This window comes from Lygodium microphyllum, chromosome 7, assembly GCF_053477565.2.
Source record: "Lygodium microphyllum isolate KBCC chromosome 7, Lygodium_microphyllum_v1.1.10, whole genome shotgun sequence".
Taxonomy (NCBI): domain Eukaryota; kingdom Viridiplantae; phylum Streptophyta; class Polypodiopsida; order Schizaeales; family Lygodiaceae; genus Lygodium; species Lygodium microphyllum.
The window spans coordinates 41047194-41064006 of record NC_141141.1 but is presented as its reverse complement, the minus strand read 5'-3'; the positions used below and the strand labels follow the sequence as shown (position 1 = coordinate 41064006).

General features: G+C 40.7%; 1 protein-coding gene across 1 annotated transcript; it reads right to left on the bottom strand.

Annotated features, from left to right (window-relative positions):
* Positions 1 to 5345: 5345 nt before the first annotated feature.
* Positions 5346 to 5801, bottom strand: LOC148033381 (heat shock cognate 70 kDa protein-like). The gene has a single exon (XM_087680907.1). The coding sequence runs from the start codon at positions 5799 to 5801 to the stop codon at positions 5346 to 5348; it is 456 nt and encodes a 151-aa protein (XP_087537033.1).
* Between the last annotated feature and the right edge of the window lie 11012 nt (positions 5802 to 16813).

The following is a 16813-nucleotide window of genomic DNA, read 5'->3' as shown; positions in this document are numbered from 1 at the left end:
TCACCCAAATGAGATAGGATTTACTACTCTTGCGTAATGCACGTTTAGCTTGAGTATGCGAAAGCAGTGGAAAAACATTAGATGCATGCATACCATATAATGTAATAGATTTTCCTTGAAAATTAATATTCATTGAGTGTGTTGAATAATCTATATTTGGGTTATGCTGGTGACGCCAAGGCATACCTAAAATAATGTCACTCGACTGTAATGGAACAACTAGAAAATTTCTTCTTTGAGTGTATTGACCAATTTGAATTTCTAAGTCATGCACTTCTTGTGTACCATTATACCTAGTGTCTAAGAATGCAGCTTTGATGTGATAATGCGTAGGTACAGTCCATAATTTCAATTCTTTTACTAATTTTGCTGAAATAAAATCATGAGTGCTACCGTCATCATGCAAAATAATCTTTTCCTTTGCATGCACCATGCATTTCATATTCAATAAAGAATGTGGAGTTGGCATACCTGGTAAAGTATCCGAAGTAGTAGTAGTGTCATCCTCATCTTCTGTGAAATCAGGCATATCTTCATGTTCGTCTTCGTCCATTGCTCCAAGGTAGTTGATATGGGCAGGTCAATTCTTTGAATGGCAATTTGCTACTAGATGTCTAGGCTGGTGGCATTTATAGCATACTATTGGCTTGGCTTTGGTTACATTGTTTGCAATGGCGGGAAGTCTAGGGACATTAGGGTTTGGTTGTGGAATAGCCTTAGGGTTTTGATTGACATTGGATGGTAATGCAGCTGGTTTTGCCCAATTTTTATGAAAAGATGACAAAGAGAAACGACTTGGATTAAATCTTCTAAAGTTGGAATTGAATTGCTTAGATCCATAGTTACCATTGGCTTGGAATTGTTGTGGACGTCTGTCTCTACCTCATAGCTTATCTTTAGTGTCGTGAGCTAGTGAAATAGCATCTTCAAGAGTAGCAGGCTTGAACATGTTAACTTCAGCGTAGTAATGCCCAAGGAGTCCAGACATATGCTTGCGCTTGTGTGTCGCTTCAGGTACATCTTCAAGCATGCGTAGCTGGAATAATGCATTCCAAAAATGCTCTGTATACTAAGGAATAGGCTCACAATCCCATTGCTGAAGAAGATCCCATTGCTTAATAGATTTCTCATGAAATTGTGGAGGAAGGAAATTCTGCATGAACTTCTTCTTGAAATTCTCCCAGGTAGTAGGACAATCTATACTCTTGCATACTAGAGTCCACCAAAGAGATGCTCTATCCACTAAATGATTAGTGACACACTTGATTTTATCTTTTTCCGCATAGGTTTCCTCATGGAAATAGTCGTCAAACTGACTAATGAATGCTAGAACAGTTTTTCCTTCTCGTATGCCATTGAAAGTACGAAATTTGAAACTTCTTTTACTTATCTTTCATTCCTTGCGGATGGTTTGAGCTTCGAGAGTTGCATCGACGGTTTGTCGAATAAGATCTTTAGCTTGAGGTTCTTCTTTATCAGTAGACGCTCTTTGTAAATTTGCCAGTTGAACTTGCAATGCTTGCCTAGCCCTTCGTTCTTCTTCCAATTGCATCATGATTAAGTCCAGCTTTTGCTCCATCGTAGGCTCAGGTAGGCCGCCTTCAGCCCCATAAGATCATCCATATGTGGTTCCTTCATCCTGCAAAACTCAAAAGACCTTTCTCACTCAAAATCAAGTTAGCGGGATGAGCGTAGCTCAAGTTCGGGAATACAAGGCTTATGTATTTTGGGTATGGCTTTCACAATCTTTGGAAAATCTGTGTTTTATCCTTCTTCGTATGCTGAAAATGCTTCTACAAACCTGCGTATGGGTAGAGTACCTTCCAATGAACAACTTTGCAGTTCAGAGTTTCTATGCAGGAACAACCCTTCTAGGAGTTTTAAGCATAAGTCAGTTCTGACTCCAGTTGATTTGTCTGACTTGCAGAGTTGCAAACTTATGTGACTTGCAGAGTTGTAGTCGATTTATCTAACTTGCAGAATTTAGACTTGAGAGACTTGCTGAATCTGAGCTTTGCAAACTTGCAGTACTTGCTGAATCTGAGAGGCTTATATGACTTGTGACTTAGGTAACTAAGCTTTTAAGCTTAGTTAATAAAATCGTGAGATCGTGGGGGGGGGGTTTTCTGACGCCGCCGAAAAATCCGCGACGTCCTCTGATATCTCGCGTGATAATTTTGAAGCTTTTAAGCTTCTTAAAGCTTATAAGCTTTAATACTAAGCTTATTAAAAGGAAAAGCTTTTAAGCTTGTTAGCTATGGAGTTTATCTCACTGGTTTTTTTGACGACTTGTATGTGAGGATGTAGGAGTGGTCCTCTGCCTCTGTAGCCCGGTCCTTCGCGATCCAATGATGGAAACAGGGGTTCTTGATCGCCAGAAGTCTGCTTGTATCGACGGTTCGCGATGAGATTGACCGTAGAGCTCGATCGTTCCAGGAACTACGCCTTCCAATGAGATGGGTAGCGATTGGAAGCTCTTGATCTCAGCTTCGCTCTGATACCACTGGTGCGCAGATCGGATACTGTACGCTCGTGTAGTGAATGCCAGAAGGTCCCCAAGAACAATAGAACTCTACTTTTTGCACAAATTACAAGGTAAAAAGCATGAACGATAAGAGCAAGAGACCAATTGGGTGCAATCTCCACCCATGCCTTGTGTGAGCGCTCCACAAAGCATGTATTTTATGTATTATTCATCTTCAAGCTCAAATAATAGCCCAAATTACAAAATATCAAGCTTTTAGCTTTTGAGTTTGCTTTAACACAAAAATAGGAATAAAGCTAATGGACGGTGCCCAAAGAATCTGGCACGCCCAATACAATGTCCAAATAGAAATAACATAACTGTGCGCCCATGCGCATACAAAATAATAATAAATAATCGATGCCTCAACAAATAGGCATGAAAAAACATAGGCATGGCACCTATCAAAATATAATCCATAAATCGAATACTCGCTATCCTCCAATGCTTTCTTCCGCCACTGCTGCTATCTCTACACATCAACTGAAGCATTCACAATCGTTAGTAAAATAATACAATTAAACTGACAAAAGTGAATACCTAGCAGTCTTCAGCTACATAAATAAATCAACTGGTTAGAAATAAATCCTAACCTTAATTTATTACGAGTGCGCACTCTAAACTCATAAACGTTTATTAATTTAATATGCATTTTGCGGAATCACCCGCTATGGAATCACCCATGTTCACACTAAATTAATGAAACGCCCAAAAAGGACAGGCGTCCCCATCAACTTCTCGCACAAAGAATCCACTTTGTGTATGAGCCCGGGTCATCAAAGTTTACGGAATCCACCATAAAACCTCACGGAATCCACCGTGGCACAGAATCCACCGTGAAATATGCCTCTTGGCATCAGATGGTGGGAGGCTGAGATCTCAAACAAGAAATGTTTGTTAAATGGCAAAAATATGCTACACATGTTCCACCTCCACCTTTTATACTTACCCTAGACTAAGGCATTTATGCTTTATTACAAGCCATCCCAACCTAAAAGAGCTTTGTCCTCAAAGCTGAAATTACATTGAATACAAGGATGGAAACAAGTAAGAAGGTAGAGTAGAGGATGCATAATCCATGATAAACTCCAAAATCTAATCTTCAAAGGATAGGAGTAACTGTCATGAAATAGAGAGTAGGGGGTTGAATAGGGTAGCTGAAGTAAAAATGCCCATAGATTTTGGTTGAAGTGTCCCAATTCAGTGTTTGAGGTGTGGATACAAAATACATAACCCAAGGCATCAACCTATAATCTCAAACCCATATTTTGATTCCGTCAGGGCAATTGAATTTATCACAGAATTTCTATATAGCAGGCTGTCTCCTATTCCAAGACACATGAAATTATCCCAAAATCAACCCGGATCATAAGGAATCCCCAAAAAATGGTTGTCATTCATCAAAGAATTGCTAACCTCACCCAAATAAAATGATAAACCATCATCAAAGCTTTCATAAGTGAGGTATTTTGCATAAAAGTTATTATCACTTCCAGGATCAAAAGGATATGATAAATCCCGTCCATAATCCATAGATGCATTCATGTAAATCCCTGGATGATATGGGAATGAACAATCACCAGCATTATCATCAACACCTCCATAATCCAAGGTATCATCCCCATAATCATGAAGAAATCTTGATGAATCATTATCATAATCAATAGGCTGCTAAAAGTCATCATCTACATGAGGTATGAGCTGCTAAACATCATCATGTAATTATTTCATATCCTCAATGCTTGTTTGGTCAATTGAATCTTCTTCAGCCCTTTCATCTTCAGCATTAGATTCATTGTCATATGCATCATCTTGGTTGACTGCATAGTCCTCTTGATCCTCACCATTGACATTTACATGCTCTTATTCTTCATTTACAGCTGCATCTCTGTAATAAAGCAAATTTAACCTAGGATTAGGAGCTAGACACATAATTAGGGTTAGCTATAAATAGTGGAGTATGGCCAAATGTGGTTACCTTTTTGATCATTTTGAAATACAACTCCTTGTGGAGCTCTTGAGGTCACATCCTCCCACCATTCACGGAGGTGCATATCCATGACCACCCTACTTGGAGGTGAGTATCCTTGTCCACCATTGTAGAAGGTGAGTATTCTACAACAGCTTATCATCACTTGATTCTCAGCATACCATCTATTTCCCCATTTGTACATCTCATATGGAACATGGATCTTGGCTAAGGCAGTAGCATTTCTTGTTATTGTCAGCATTAGATGTAAGATATTGTGTATTTTCTTGTATGAGATGTCAGATTTATTACATTGGTATCAGAGCCTTGCTTTGATCCAAGGCAAGCTTAATTCCATCATTTTCATGATTATGACCTTGCTGGGGAGGTCATTGTCCATGTACAATTTGGCTATAGCATGTATAATTTGATTACAGTATAGTTTGGTTTGGTTAGAACCATGGATTTCTATATCTAGTTGACTAGGGGTGACTTGCACAGTAAACCGTGGTTAGAATTGTGTCAAGAAGGTGGTTCTTGGCATGATCTTGGTCATGATGGTGACACGCTTGGCATGGATGGCACAAAGGTTGGTATCCTTGAAGAGGCCAACCAGGTAGGCCTCTGAGGCCTCCTGTAGGGCCAGAACGGCAGAGCTCTGAAAGCGCAGGTCAGCCTTTGGAAGGGGAGCTTCCTGATGAGGAGCTACTTGCAGATATCACACAGGGCGACTGTCCCAGGCCTGAAGCGGTGGGGCTTCTTGACGCCTCCGGTGGCAGGGGCAGACTTGCGGGCAGCCTTGGTGGCCAGCTGCTTGCGGGGGGGCCTTGCCTCCCGTGGACTTGCGGGCCGTCAAAGCGATAGAAGACTATGGACAACAGCACCATAAGCAACTACCTCATCAGGCTTGATGCTCTTGCAGAGCTCTTTCCTATTGATGAAATTCTGAAGCAGTTGCTGCACTTTGGGAATCCTAGTAGAACCTCCTATCAAAACCACATTGTGAATGCTTCTCTTGTCCATCTTGGCATCCCTTAGGCACTTCTCCATAGGTTCCATGTATTTTCCAAACACGTCCATGTTCAGTTCCTCAAACCTAGCTCTGGTAATGGTGGAATAGAAATCAATGCCTTCGTAAAGAGAGTCGATTTCAATGGTCGTCTGTACAGTGGATGAAAGAGCCCTCTTGGCCCTCTCGCATGCCATCTGAGCCTTCTGAAATCTCGCATGCCATCTGAGCCTTCTCAAAGCTCGAGCATTGCCACTGATCTCCTTCTTGTATTTCCTCTCAAACTCCATCTCATCCATTCCTTCACCCGTATACCAGTGTAAGAAATCCTTTTTAAGGTTGCCTTAGGTGACATGGCCTGAAAAGGAAAATAGTGAGCCTACCTGCAACGTCTCTTCTGTTCTCTCCAACGTTCTAGGGGGTCTAAGGCCTCACACAACGATGTTGTAAAAGAGACACAATGATGGTGTAAAAGGGACTATGGATTTACATCAAACAGAAAAAAAAAACCTAGATAAGAAAGAAGTGCTATGAGATGAGAAGCTGAAAGCTGCTTTTGGACATGACAAATTTACAATCAGTAAAGTGTTTACCCTGATGAATCCTCACCTCACAAAGAAGAGCTGAACCCTTAACTTTGCATTTGGCTCTGGTGTACAGTTTACTGTCTATGAGACTTCACCTGCACTATATAACTAGGCAACACTGGAAGGGGAATCCTTACTGTGCTATTTCTTGATGTATCTAGATAGGAAATTTAATTCGTGTCCAATGAATGTGGAATCCATCTTCAAGCCTTTTGGTAGAATGTCACAAACACTGGACTTCACATTGTTTGGGATCCATTCTACAAAAAGCAGCCAGGTAACGGCCATGACGAGGATCAGCTGCACACATCATGTTCTTGGCATCCCACATCTATTGAGTAAGTTCTGGAACAGTAAGAGCTTTATACTGTTATGAACCTCTTGAAGTGAGAGGTGCAAATCCCACAAGGAGTGGTAGATTTTACGAATTCAGGCTGTTGTTTAATAGATGGAGAGATTTGGACAGCTTGCTCTGCAGTATTTTGGATGTTTAGGAATCCTCCATCAGACATTGCTTGTGTGGTCGGCCTGCTTTGTGCAGCTCTAGCATCAAATGAGGGAAAAGGACAACCACTACTCGCCATCAGCATGATTATTTGTGCCTTCTCTGCAAGAATTTCATTGTAAACATTAACATTACCATTATAGAATATGGTGAGTTGTGCACTGCTATGCTTTCTTTGAGGGTCAGATGTAGGCATCCTTGTTTGAGCCCTCGCTTGCACACCAAGCACAGGACATGCCATATTTGAGCTATACAAGGGCATTGAGCTGGAAAGCTTTGGTATCCGTAATGTTCTTGTTGCAAACAATTGAGCTCGTGGAGTCGAAAGAGATGGAAGTTGCTCATTAGTGGTTAACAAAGGCAAAGAGGGAGTTGTGCTGGTCTGATAAAAGTCCTTTGTGAAAATGCAATGAATGTATAATAAAACCTATTTCAACCCTACATTTTTTGTACTTTGGAGTATGCAGTGGTATTGACAGGGCATACATGTTCATTGGCACTCTTATGGTCAAAGAGTTTCTCTATTGCTCTCTCCTACTCATTTGAGTGTCTCAGTATTGGGGGTATTGACTCAAGTTGGATAAGAAGTACTCAAAACACTTGGAACAGGGCCAAAACAGCGTGTTGTAATAACATAACAAAATTGCTAATTTTGCTACTGGAATTTGTCAACTCATTCTACGAGAAAAGAAAACTTAGACTGGATACTAAACATCACAAGCTTTGAGTGGAGCTATCAAATGCTTCATTTGGACACATATTTCTCAAGCTTAGAGCCTATTTAGTACCGGCAGTTCACTGTGGACAATTCTGGAAATTCTTAAATAGAGAAGGGTATTGCTACTCCTAAATTCAAATCAAGATTTCTACTTGATACTAGACATTTTAAGCTTCGAGTCAAGCTATCATACACCTTATTTGGACTCATATTTTTCAAGATAGGGCTGATTTTGTACCAGTAGGTCACTATGGACAGCATGTATAACAGGGGGTATAGACATGTAAGTGTGAGACCTATGCTCAGTCAAAGGCAATAACCTAAACATCAGCATTCCTATAGACATCAAGTGCATGAAGGGCATTGTTCTTATGATGATAGATCTCATAGGTATTCTTCTTATGGTCAGCAAGAGTATGCAGGGAATTACCATATGGGGTAGCATTCATATGATCATAATCATGGTTATTTTCATGAGACTGATGGGCAGCATCAACCTTATGCAAATGAGAAAAATATGGGAGAAAATGATGCGTATGGAATACACTATGCAGAGTACCAAGGTCAGCCAGCATACATTATGGATAATCATTTTGAAGAAGAAGAACCCATCCATCCTTTCTCATTCAACAATGTACATGGTACCTATGTGTCAAGTTGCATGTTTGAGGATATCACTTCAAAAGGGTTTTGTTATAAATGCGGTGAGAAGGATATTTGTGGTCACATAAAGGTATGCAGGGTAAAGCATGTAAAAGTATCGACTGTCCTAGAATTTCCTACTCCCTATGGCATTCAACGAAGGTATATACCTCACCAAGAGTTGAAGGAAATGTGTCGGCAATTCATATACTATAAATGTAAAGAACAATGGACTCCTAGTCATGAAAACTACTGCAGAAACAAACATTTTGCTACAGCCATTGTTTTGGAGGATTCAAGTGAATATGAAGAAGGGGATTACCAAGTTCAAAAACAAGAGTTTTATGGAGTTGAAGTTGAAGACAAAGTTGAAAATGAAGCTGAAGACAAAGCTGAAGATGAAGATGAAGATGAAGAGCAAGAGGATACACATGACAAAGTTGATCAAGAGTACATTAGTGTACAACAAGAAGAGCAAACTCAAGGTTTACATATATTTCATGATGATGTTGAAGAGGATTATGTTGATCACATATGTCATGAAGATATTGAGGCATCACATGAAGATATTGAGGAAACACATGATGGGTTCTATCAGCCCATTGACAACTTTGGTATGCTACAACCAATAGAAGAAGATGTTGATTGGAATGCATATGGAGATGTACATGAGAAAAATGTTTGGGATGCATATACTTTTGATGAGAGTATCAATGAAGACATGCCTTATGATGATGATGAGATATATTTTCCCTATGATCCGGGTAATCATGATGGAGATGATTCTCTCTTTTCTTTTGACCCGGGTGGTTTAACATTTATGGTTCATGACAATCCTACTTCTCTTGATGGTTATTATCTCAGTATTCCATATGACCCGAGTGGTCTTATACTAAGAGAAAGTCATTTTCAACAAGGCATCCTGCATACAAAACTTAATGATACTTTGTTCTCATGGTTTCTTCATGGTTTATATGGGAGAAAGGCTGAAGAAGATGGATTTTCCTGCAGAATACAACTTGTTGTATTAAATTCCTGTCATGGAATTAAATGATTTATCTTTGTCAAAATCGTGAATTTTTGCTTGGATAGGGTAGCCTACATCATACACTTCAATATGACATATCATTTTTCCAATTTGGATGTGTCTATTGAAAGTTATGCCTATTTTACTATGGCAGCCCGGTTATGCTAGCATGCAAGAAATTCACTATAGATTTCTTGTGGAGCTTCATCGATCATGGGATCGTTTCAGCCACATATGCTTTGATCTACTATTTCATCCATTGTATTCTTTCCCATTTTCTCAAGCTTTGAGGACAAAGCTTCTTTAGGCCGGGATGGCTTGTAATAAAGCAAATTTAACCTAGGCTTAGGAGCTAGACACATTAATTAGGGTTAGCTATAAATAGTGGAGTATGGCCAAATGTGGGGACCTTTTTGATCATTTTGAAATCCAACTCCTTGTGGAGCTCTTGAGGTCACATCCTCCCACCATTCATGGAGGTGCATATCCATGTCCACCCTACTTGGAGGTGAGTATCCTTGTCCACCATTGTAGAAGGTGAGTATTCTACATCAGCTTATCATCACTTGATTCTCAGCATACCATCTATTTACCCATTTTTACATCTCATATGGAACATGGATCTTGGCTAAGGCAGTAGCATTTCTTATTTATTGTCAGCATTAGATGTTAGATCTTGTGTATTTTCTTGTATGAGATGTTAGCTTTATTACAATCTCTTGGTTCTCCATCTTGGTCACTAGAATCATTCTCTTCTTCTTGTTCTTCTATACATGATTTCTCATCAACAATATGTGTTACATGTATGGCATTTAGAGAAATTCTCCCTTGCTATCCAGTCACATCTTCAACCTGATTTTCAGCATAGCCATCATCTTCTTACTGCCCATGACTATTATGTCCTTGCCCAACATATACATCTTCTTGCTGTCCATAACTGTTATGTCCTTGCCCAACATATACATCTTCCATTGGGTCTTCCAAGCAAGGGCTGTAGTAGAATGTTGATTCCTGCAATAACCCTCATGATGAGGTAACCAATGCTCATTAGACTTGTAGCATATCAACTACCTTTGCATTTCCATCAGTTATTGATGAGGAATAAGCTTTCTTCCAATGCCATGAGGAGTATGTAACTCAAGAATAACTGATATGTTAATATGTGTAATATTTCCGCACAAAATATTAAAGAATTTTGACCACTACACGCCCCGCACCGCAAAAGCAGTGCTAAGTCATATCCCACAACAGAATAATATTAGTGGCTAAGTCCTCACCCCGTGTGCTTCAATAAACACTTCACCGCATCGAGCGTAGGAGGCCGAGGCTAAAAACCCGTAGGCTGCACGATAACACCCTTCTCGAAAAAAGGTAAATGGATACTGGGTAATTTTAGTGAAGTTTTTAAAATAATTAACCTCCCCTCAGCTGATACATGGTAGGGGGAGAGGGAGTGTGAGAGAAGTGGTGGAGTGCATGGGGGAGGGAGAAGGCATGCAATTATGCCATGGGGGTGGCTATTCCCCCCCCCCCCCCCCCCTAAAGCCTATAAAAACCACCCCCTCCCCAAGCTTGAGGGAGGGGAGAGAGGAGAAAGAGAACTGCTCCCCTGTCGGTTGTCTACCATCGCCGCCTGCTGCGTGGGAATCGACATGCTGCCGGCTGCTGTCGTGTTGCTACACCGGACTGCCTCGCCTGCACCTTCACTACCATCATCACAATAATTATCATCATCATCCTCCTACTCATCGTCATCTTCCCTCCCCTCTCCCATTTATCTTCTTCTTACCATCTCGGGTTTCTTTAAGAGCCGCAATTGTAAGGCCATGTCCTGTGCGAAAGAGAAGCCATCCGGCAGAAGGGATTTGTAACGTGTAAAGAGCCAAAGAGGAGTTGCTTTGACTCATCAATGGCTCTCAAGAAAATGGCAAGAGGTGCTCACACGTGAGTTTCTACCCCAAGCACACGTGTGGACAATACCTCGAACCCCGATACCCAGGTTCTTAGAAGTTTAATTCCGCATAAAAGGGAATGCGTTAGGACGATTAACTTTCATGGGGAAGTTATGAATGCAGTTATTTATTTGTCTTACAAGATTTAGTTGCATGTGGCACATTGCTTGCACATCCAAGTCGCAATCCTGAAAGCATATTGCTTATGTAAAAGGTGGATTTGCCTAGATACATCGTTGATTGCCACGCGAAAGAGAATAGCGTATAATGCATTTAGGCATAAACTTCCTTGTTGTGATTCGCATGAGATAGTCATTAACATCCGTTATTGTCCAAAGAATTGCATTGCATGAAAAGGAAACCATGAACTTACCTGTTGCATGCGAGGATGCTTGCATTTTTAAGTTGGATTAAGTGCCGCTAAATGGATTAAGTCAACAATAGTCTTATGACATTCGTCATGCATGAACTTCTTTATTGAAGTTGTTTTGGAAAAATATGTATTTCATATTAAATCATGAATTCAATGCATTGGACAAAAGGTTTATAGGTATAGTTCTTGTTGAAACTCAACGTAGGTTTCTATATGAGTTAGTCCTAAAATGTCAATCATTTAAGCTTGGTTCCATTGCATCATCATAGTTTTAGTGCAAGGGAAAAGAAATGATCATTGAAATGTTTTAGCTGCATAGAAGGAAAAGTCTATGAATTGCATATTTGCATGGAAGGTTATGTTTTGCAATTATTTACATCTCTTAGGTAAAGGATTTGCATCTCTTCTAAGGAAAGATCACCTCTTGTCGCAAGACAATTGCGTCAGTTAGGTAATTCTTTGTAAGGGTGTAACTCAAATGATGACCACATCAATGCACTGGGTAGAGTTAAGCCACAATAAAATTCTACTTAGTATCACACTTGGAAAAACCGACTTGATAATTCCAACCTCAAAGGTCCTACCCACATTCACGGAATGTTAGGATTAGTTAGATACCCATACAATAACGATCTAGGGTTTTTACCCTAGGTCAAATTGGCCTAACACTATACTTCCGATTGAGTTTAGCAACCCTAGGGCCAAACATTGTTGACCTAGTAAGATTAGGGTTGGTTGAGTCAAGAGGACATCCCAAAACCCTACATCTTGACTAAGGAATACCATGCGATGGGAGAAACGATCCCACGAGTTATTTGTGACACTTGTCTCATACAACAACTTGCAACGTTGCATGACTTTGTGTTTAAATCACAAGATAGATTTGCCACTCCTTGGAATAAGGTTGGCAGGTTTTAGTGCGAGTCTAATTTTGCAAGAGAATGAATAGACATCCTACTACATCACCCTTCTTTGGGCTGATTTTCCAAGTTAGGTTGTGTATTGCCTAGCAAGAAATGGACCAATCAAGTTAGGGTGACAAGGTTGCCCAGGATTTACCATCTTAATATAAGGAGACCTAAGGTGTTTGTTAATTGGGTTAACAGGGTATAAACCCTAACCCAAGGATATAAGGGAAAACAAACAAACCCTTGGGGATCTTGCCAAGTCGCAATAGATCCCGGATCGAATGCTGGATGCATTCGGAGAAGAGGATTCACACCTTAGCAGTTGGCCGAACAAACGACCACTAGATTGATTGTGTTTGTACAGTTAGGAGCAATGTTTATACTTCTTTGCTCAATGAACTAAATATGGAAAAATAATCAATGCTTCAGGTTGAAGGCCTAGAGGGGGAGGCAGCGTTAGTTACCCTTGACTGTCTGCCTGACCCTAACCAAGGGGGTTGTTAGCTGCCTCGGGTATGTGGACCGAACCCACTGTGAGAGGTCTCTCCGTGGGTGCTACTTGAAGTAGGAGGATGCTTGGGTGCTAGGGGGGCTCTGGCCTTAAATCCCTTGCCTCCGGGTCCTGCACAAGAGGCCGACGTGACTCGGGATTGGATCTTGAGGCCCGCATACTAGTCTATGGGCGGAAACTTAGATTAGTAATCCCTGAGGATTGCTGGATTGCCTTCGGGCGGATTATGGATTAGCCTTCAGGCTGGATTATATGATGTATTCCAAAGACCAATAAATAAGATCAATTGTTGAAAAGAAACTTGTTTGACATTGCTTTTCTATGTCAGTGTTTAAGTTATGTGAAGGAACTGGTGATTAATTGGCTAATTAAGGAAGCAGTTTTTGCATGTCAAATTAAATGTGATAGGTAATCAGATAACTAAAGCAACCCTGAGGAAAGTATGGTGGATGTGACCATGGGTCTGTCCTACGGAAGGGTGGTCCCGATTGGCCGAGAACTTTTCTCGAAGGAAATTGATAGCAAGGAAACGATGACTTAGAATCTAGAGTACTAGAGACCCAATTTATGCTGTTTTAGGGGAACGGAATGGGACTATGCCTTACGGGCAGAGAGGTCGAGCTTTGCATCCCTCTCATTTTCCATTATCTTTGAACCAAAAGCAGCATGAATCCGCTTCGACCCTGACATTTCTGCGTAAAGTTGTTTGCCTAGGGTTCGATGCTAGTTACCCTCTAGGAACTTGACCATTAAGAAAACCCTGAATCATGTCGATCCTAAGTGGGAACGTCCGGAATGCTTCCGCTACATGGTAGGCTCGGGAAGCCCTAGATCACAAACCTCATGACATTCCGTGGGAGTGCCGGCGGCGCTTTCTGGGCTCTCTTCCCAATGGGCTGCTAAGACGTGTCCCACAAGTGGATAGGGGGACGCATTACAGTTGGTATTAGAGCAAACCAACGATGAACTAATATTTATAAGAAAACTTAATGAGGAGAAGTAGAGAAAATGTTGCTGTTAAGAATATTTTCTTACTTACTTATAAATGCTGGGCCTGCAGAGTTGCGAAGCATGGAACAAATTCTTGGTGTTCTAGGTTATGTTTGTGACTGCAATGCGTGCTTCCAATTATCGACGGAGGCTAGGTATGATGAATATCCTAGACCACATCTACAATTCTTCACCCCTATACATGGAACGGAGATGGACGGGTGATTCAGGAATTTATTACTTAGCTGCCCACCGACTTGCGTACCTTCGACCAAACTTGAAGAGAATCAAGTGGATGGAGGACTTAAAGATCGTGAAGTTATTCATCTTTGTTGAGGCTCACATAAACACAACCCTATATGTCGGCGGTCGAAAGGTTAAGTAGAATAAGTATGTGTACGAGGAAGTGAATCGAGTAATCCCTGGCAACATAATCCAGGTGTTGGGATGTTATGAGAAGAACGGGTATCAAAGGAAAGGATACCCTAATCTTCCTATGACCTATCGATTCTTGAAAATCCATGATCCCAATCCATATTATTACTCAGTTCCTGTAGCTGAAAGTAACACAATCTTATTCTCCCCGAATTAATGTATCAGCTTGCTCTACCATCCCAAGAATAATTGTATTCGGAAGGGCTATGCCCATATGAATAAAATAGAATTTTTTATCAATGATTGTCTTTACTGCAAGTATTGATAAAGAAGTTAAGTGATTGGGTCACTTGGCTAAAAGCTAAACTGGGCTTGTAGTGAAATGTGAGAAATGCTTAGCAAGTTTTAACACAAGGAAAGTTGACTTCAGTCAGATTCAGGGTTATGAACCTAGGTATCCACGAGTGTTTGCTCGGAATGGATTGGGTGAAACCTAATGATGCCCACATTCACTATGGAAAGGGCTAAGTTTCCTTTTGAAATTTTGAAGGGGAATTGGTCACAACTCAAGGAGAGGCTGGGAAGCCAAAAATTCAACTGGCCAAAGCATCTCAGATAATAAAAGGAGTTAGAAAGGGGCTACCTATATATTTGATTAAACTAAACAAGCTAGATCAGATCAGGAGTCTAGGGAAGAACCTTCATGGTTAAAGGAATACGCAGACGTATTTCTTGAAGAGCTGATAGAACTTCCGTCTCAAAGGGAAGTTGATCATGAAATCAAGCTAGCGCCAGGAGCTGCACCAATTGCAAAGAGGCCATATAGAATGTCCATCCCGGAAGCGATTGAGCTAAAGGAACAACTCAAGCAACTGTTAGACCAAGGCTACATTTGTCCTAACAATTCACCATGGGGAGCTCCAGTGCTGTTTCAGAAGAAGAAAGATGGAAAGCTTCGGTTATGCATTGACTACAGAGGGTTGAATCAATCAACCATTAAGAACAAATACCCCATTCCAAGAATAGATGAACTTCTTGACCATCTTCAAGGTGCAAGAACTTCTCCAAGATTGATCTCAGGTCTGGATATTATTAGATAAGGATCAAGGAAGAAGATATCCCAAAGACAACATTCAGCACAAGATATGGATACTTTGAGTTCCTGGTCATGTCATTTAGGCTGGCAAATGCACCTGCTACCTTCAATAGGTTAATGCAGGATATCTTTAGGCCATATCTTGATGACTTCATACTCGTCTTCTTTGATGATACCTTAGTCTACTCCAAATAGGAAAGAACATCATGAACCCCAGCTTCGCATTGTTCTTGAAACAATGAGAGCACACAAGCTTTACGCCAAGAAGAAGAATTGTACATTTTTCAAGCGACAGATTGAATATCTGGGATTCATTGTATCAGTGGAAGGAATTTTAGTAGACCCAACCAAGGTCAGAGAGATTATGGAGTGGCCAACACCAACAATTGTCAAAGAAATACGTAGTTTTCTTGGATTGACAGGATGGTACGGGGTCTTTATCAAAAACTATGCTTTGATTGTAGCACCGTTGACCGCTCTATTGAAGAAGCAAACATCAATTGTACAGTCAACTGCTGAACAATCTAGATTTGATAAACTAAAGCAAAGCAACACAATATTAGTGAGTTTGGGAATCTCCCAATTCCCATTTTTGGAATACTAAAAAGGTGGCACCCAGATAACATGCCCATAAGTTTTTCAAAACCATATGATGTGATCTATCATTGAAAAGCGCTTGAAAAATGGAATCTATTGAGCTATAGAGCGCTCAATTTGGAGCTATAGTATTTAAGTTATGACAAATCCAAAGATTTGACCATGTGTCCCAAACTTATGGGAAATTCCCATATTCCCCAACATGGTGTTAAGCTTGGTATCAGCATCTATCCTGAAACTTCCGGACCTCAATAAGGAGTTTGAAGTAATAACTAATGCTAGCACACTTGCCTTAGGATGTGTGCTTATGCAAGAGGGTCATTCTGTAGCATACTCTTCAAGGAAACTGAAGAGCCATGAGAGGAATTATGCTACCCATGATCTGGAGCTATTAGTTGTCATCCATGCTCTCAAGCTTTGAAGAGACTACTTGCTGGGTAACAAGTTTACCCTAGTAACGGATCATAAAAGTCTCAAATGGATTTTGCCCAAAATGAGCTCAATATGAGGCAACGTCGATGGATTGAAGTGTCAGAGGAGTATGATTTTGAAATCAAATATCGACCTGGAAAGGAGAATGTAGTCGCCGATGCTCTCAGTCATCGCAAGGCATTTCTGAATTCTCTGATTTTGCAAAATCCATCAACAACTAGATCTTTAGCCACAAAAGTATCCATGCCAAACAACCCAATTCTTAAGCTAGCTAGAGGAGAGGCATGCCATGATCCAGCCTATTGGAAGTTGCTAAAGGATATCCCTATCAAGGATCAAGACCCGAAGCTATAGGCAAAGTATCCAGAACTCTCTATCAATAGTGGACTTGTCTACTATAGAACAAGATTATGTATACTGGCAAGCCAGTCACTTAAGCAGAAAGTACTTTGGGAAGCTCATGACTCCCCTTTTTCAGGGCATCCTGGCTATGCCAAGACCCTCAATGCAGTCAGAAAGAGCTATTATTGGGAGAGGCTTAAAGGTGACGTTCTCAAATATGTCACTGAATGTTTGTCTTGTCAACACATTAAGACTG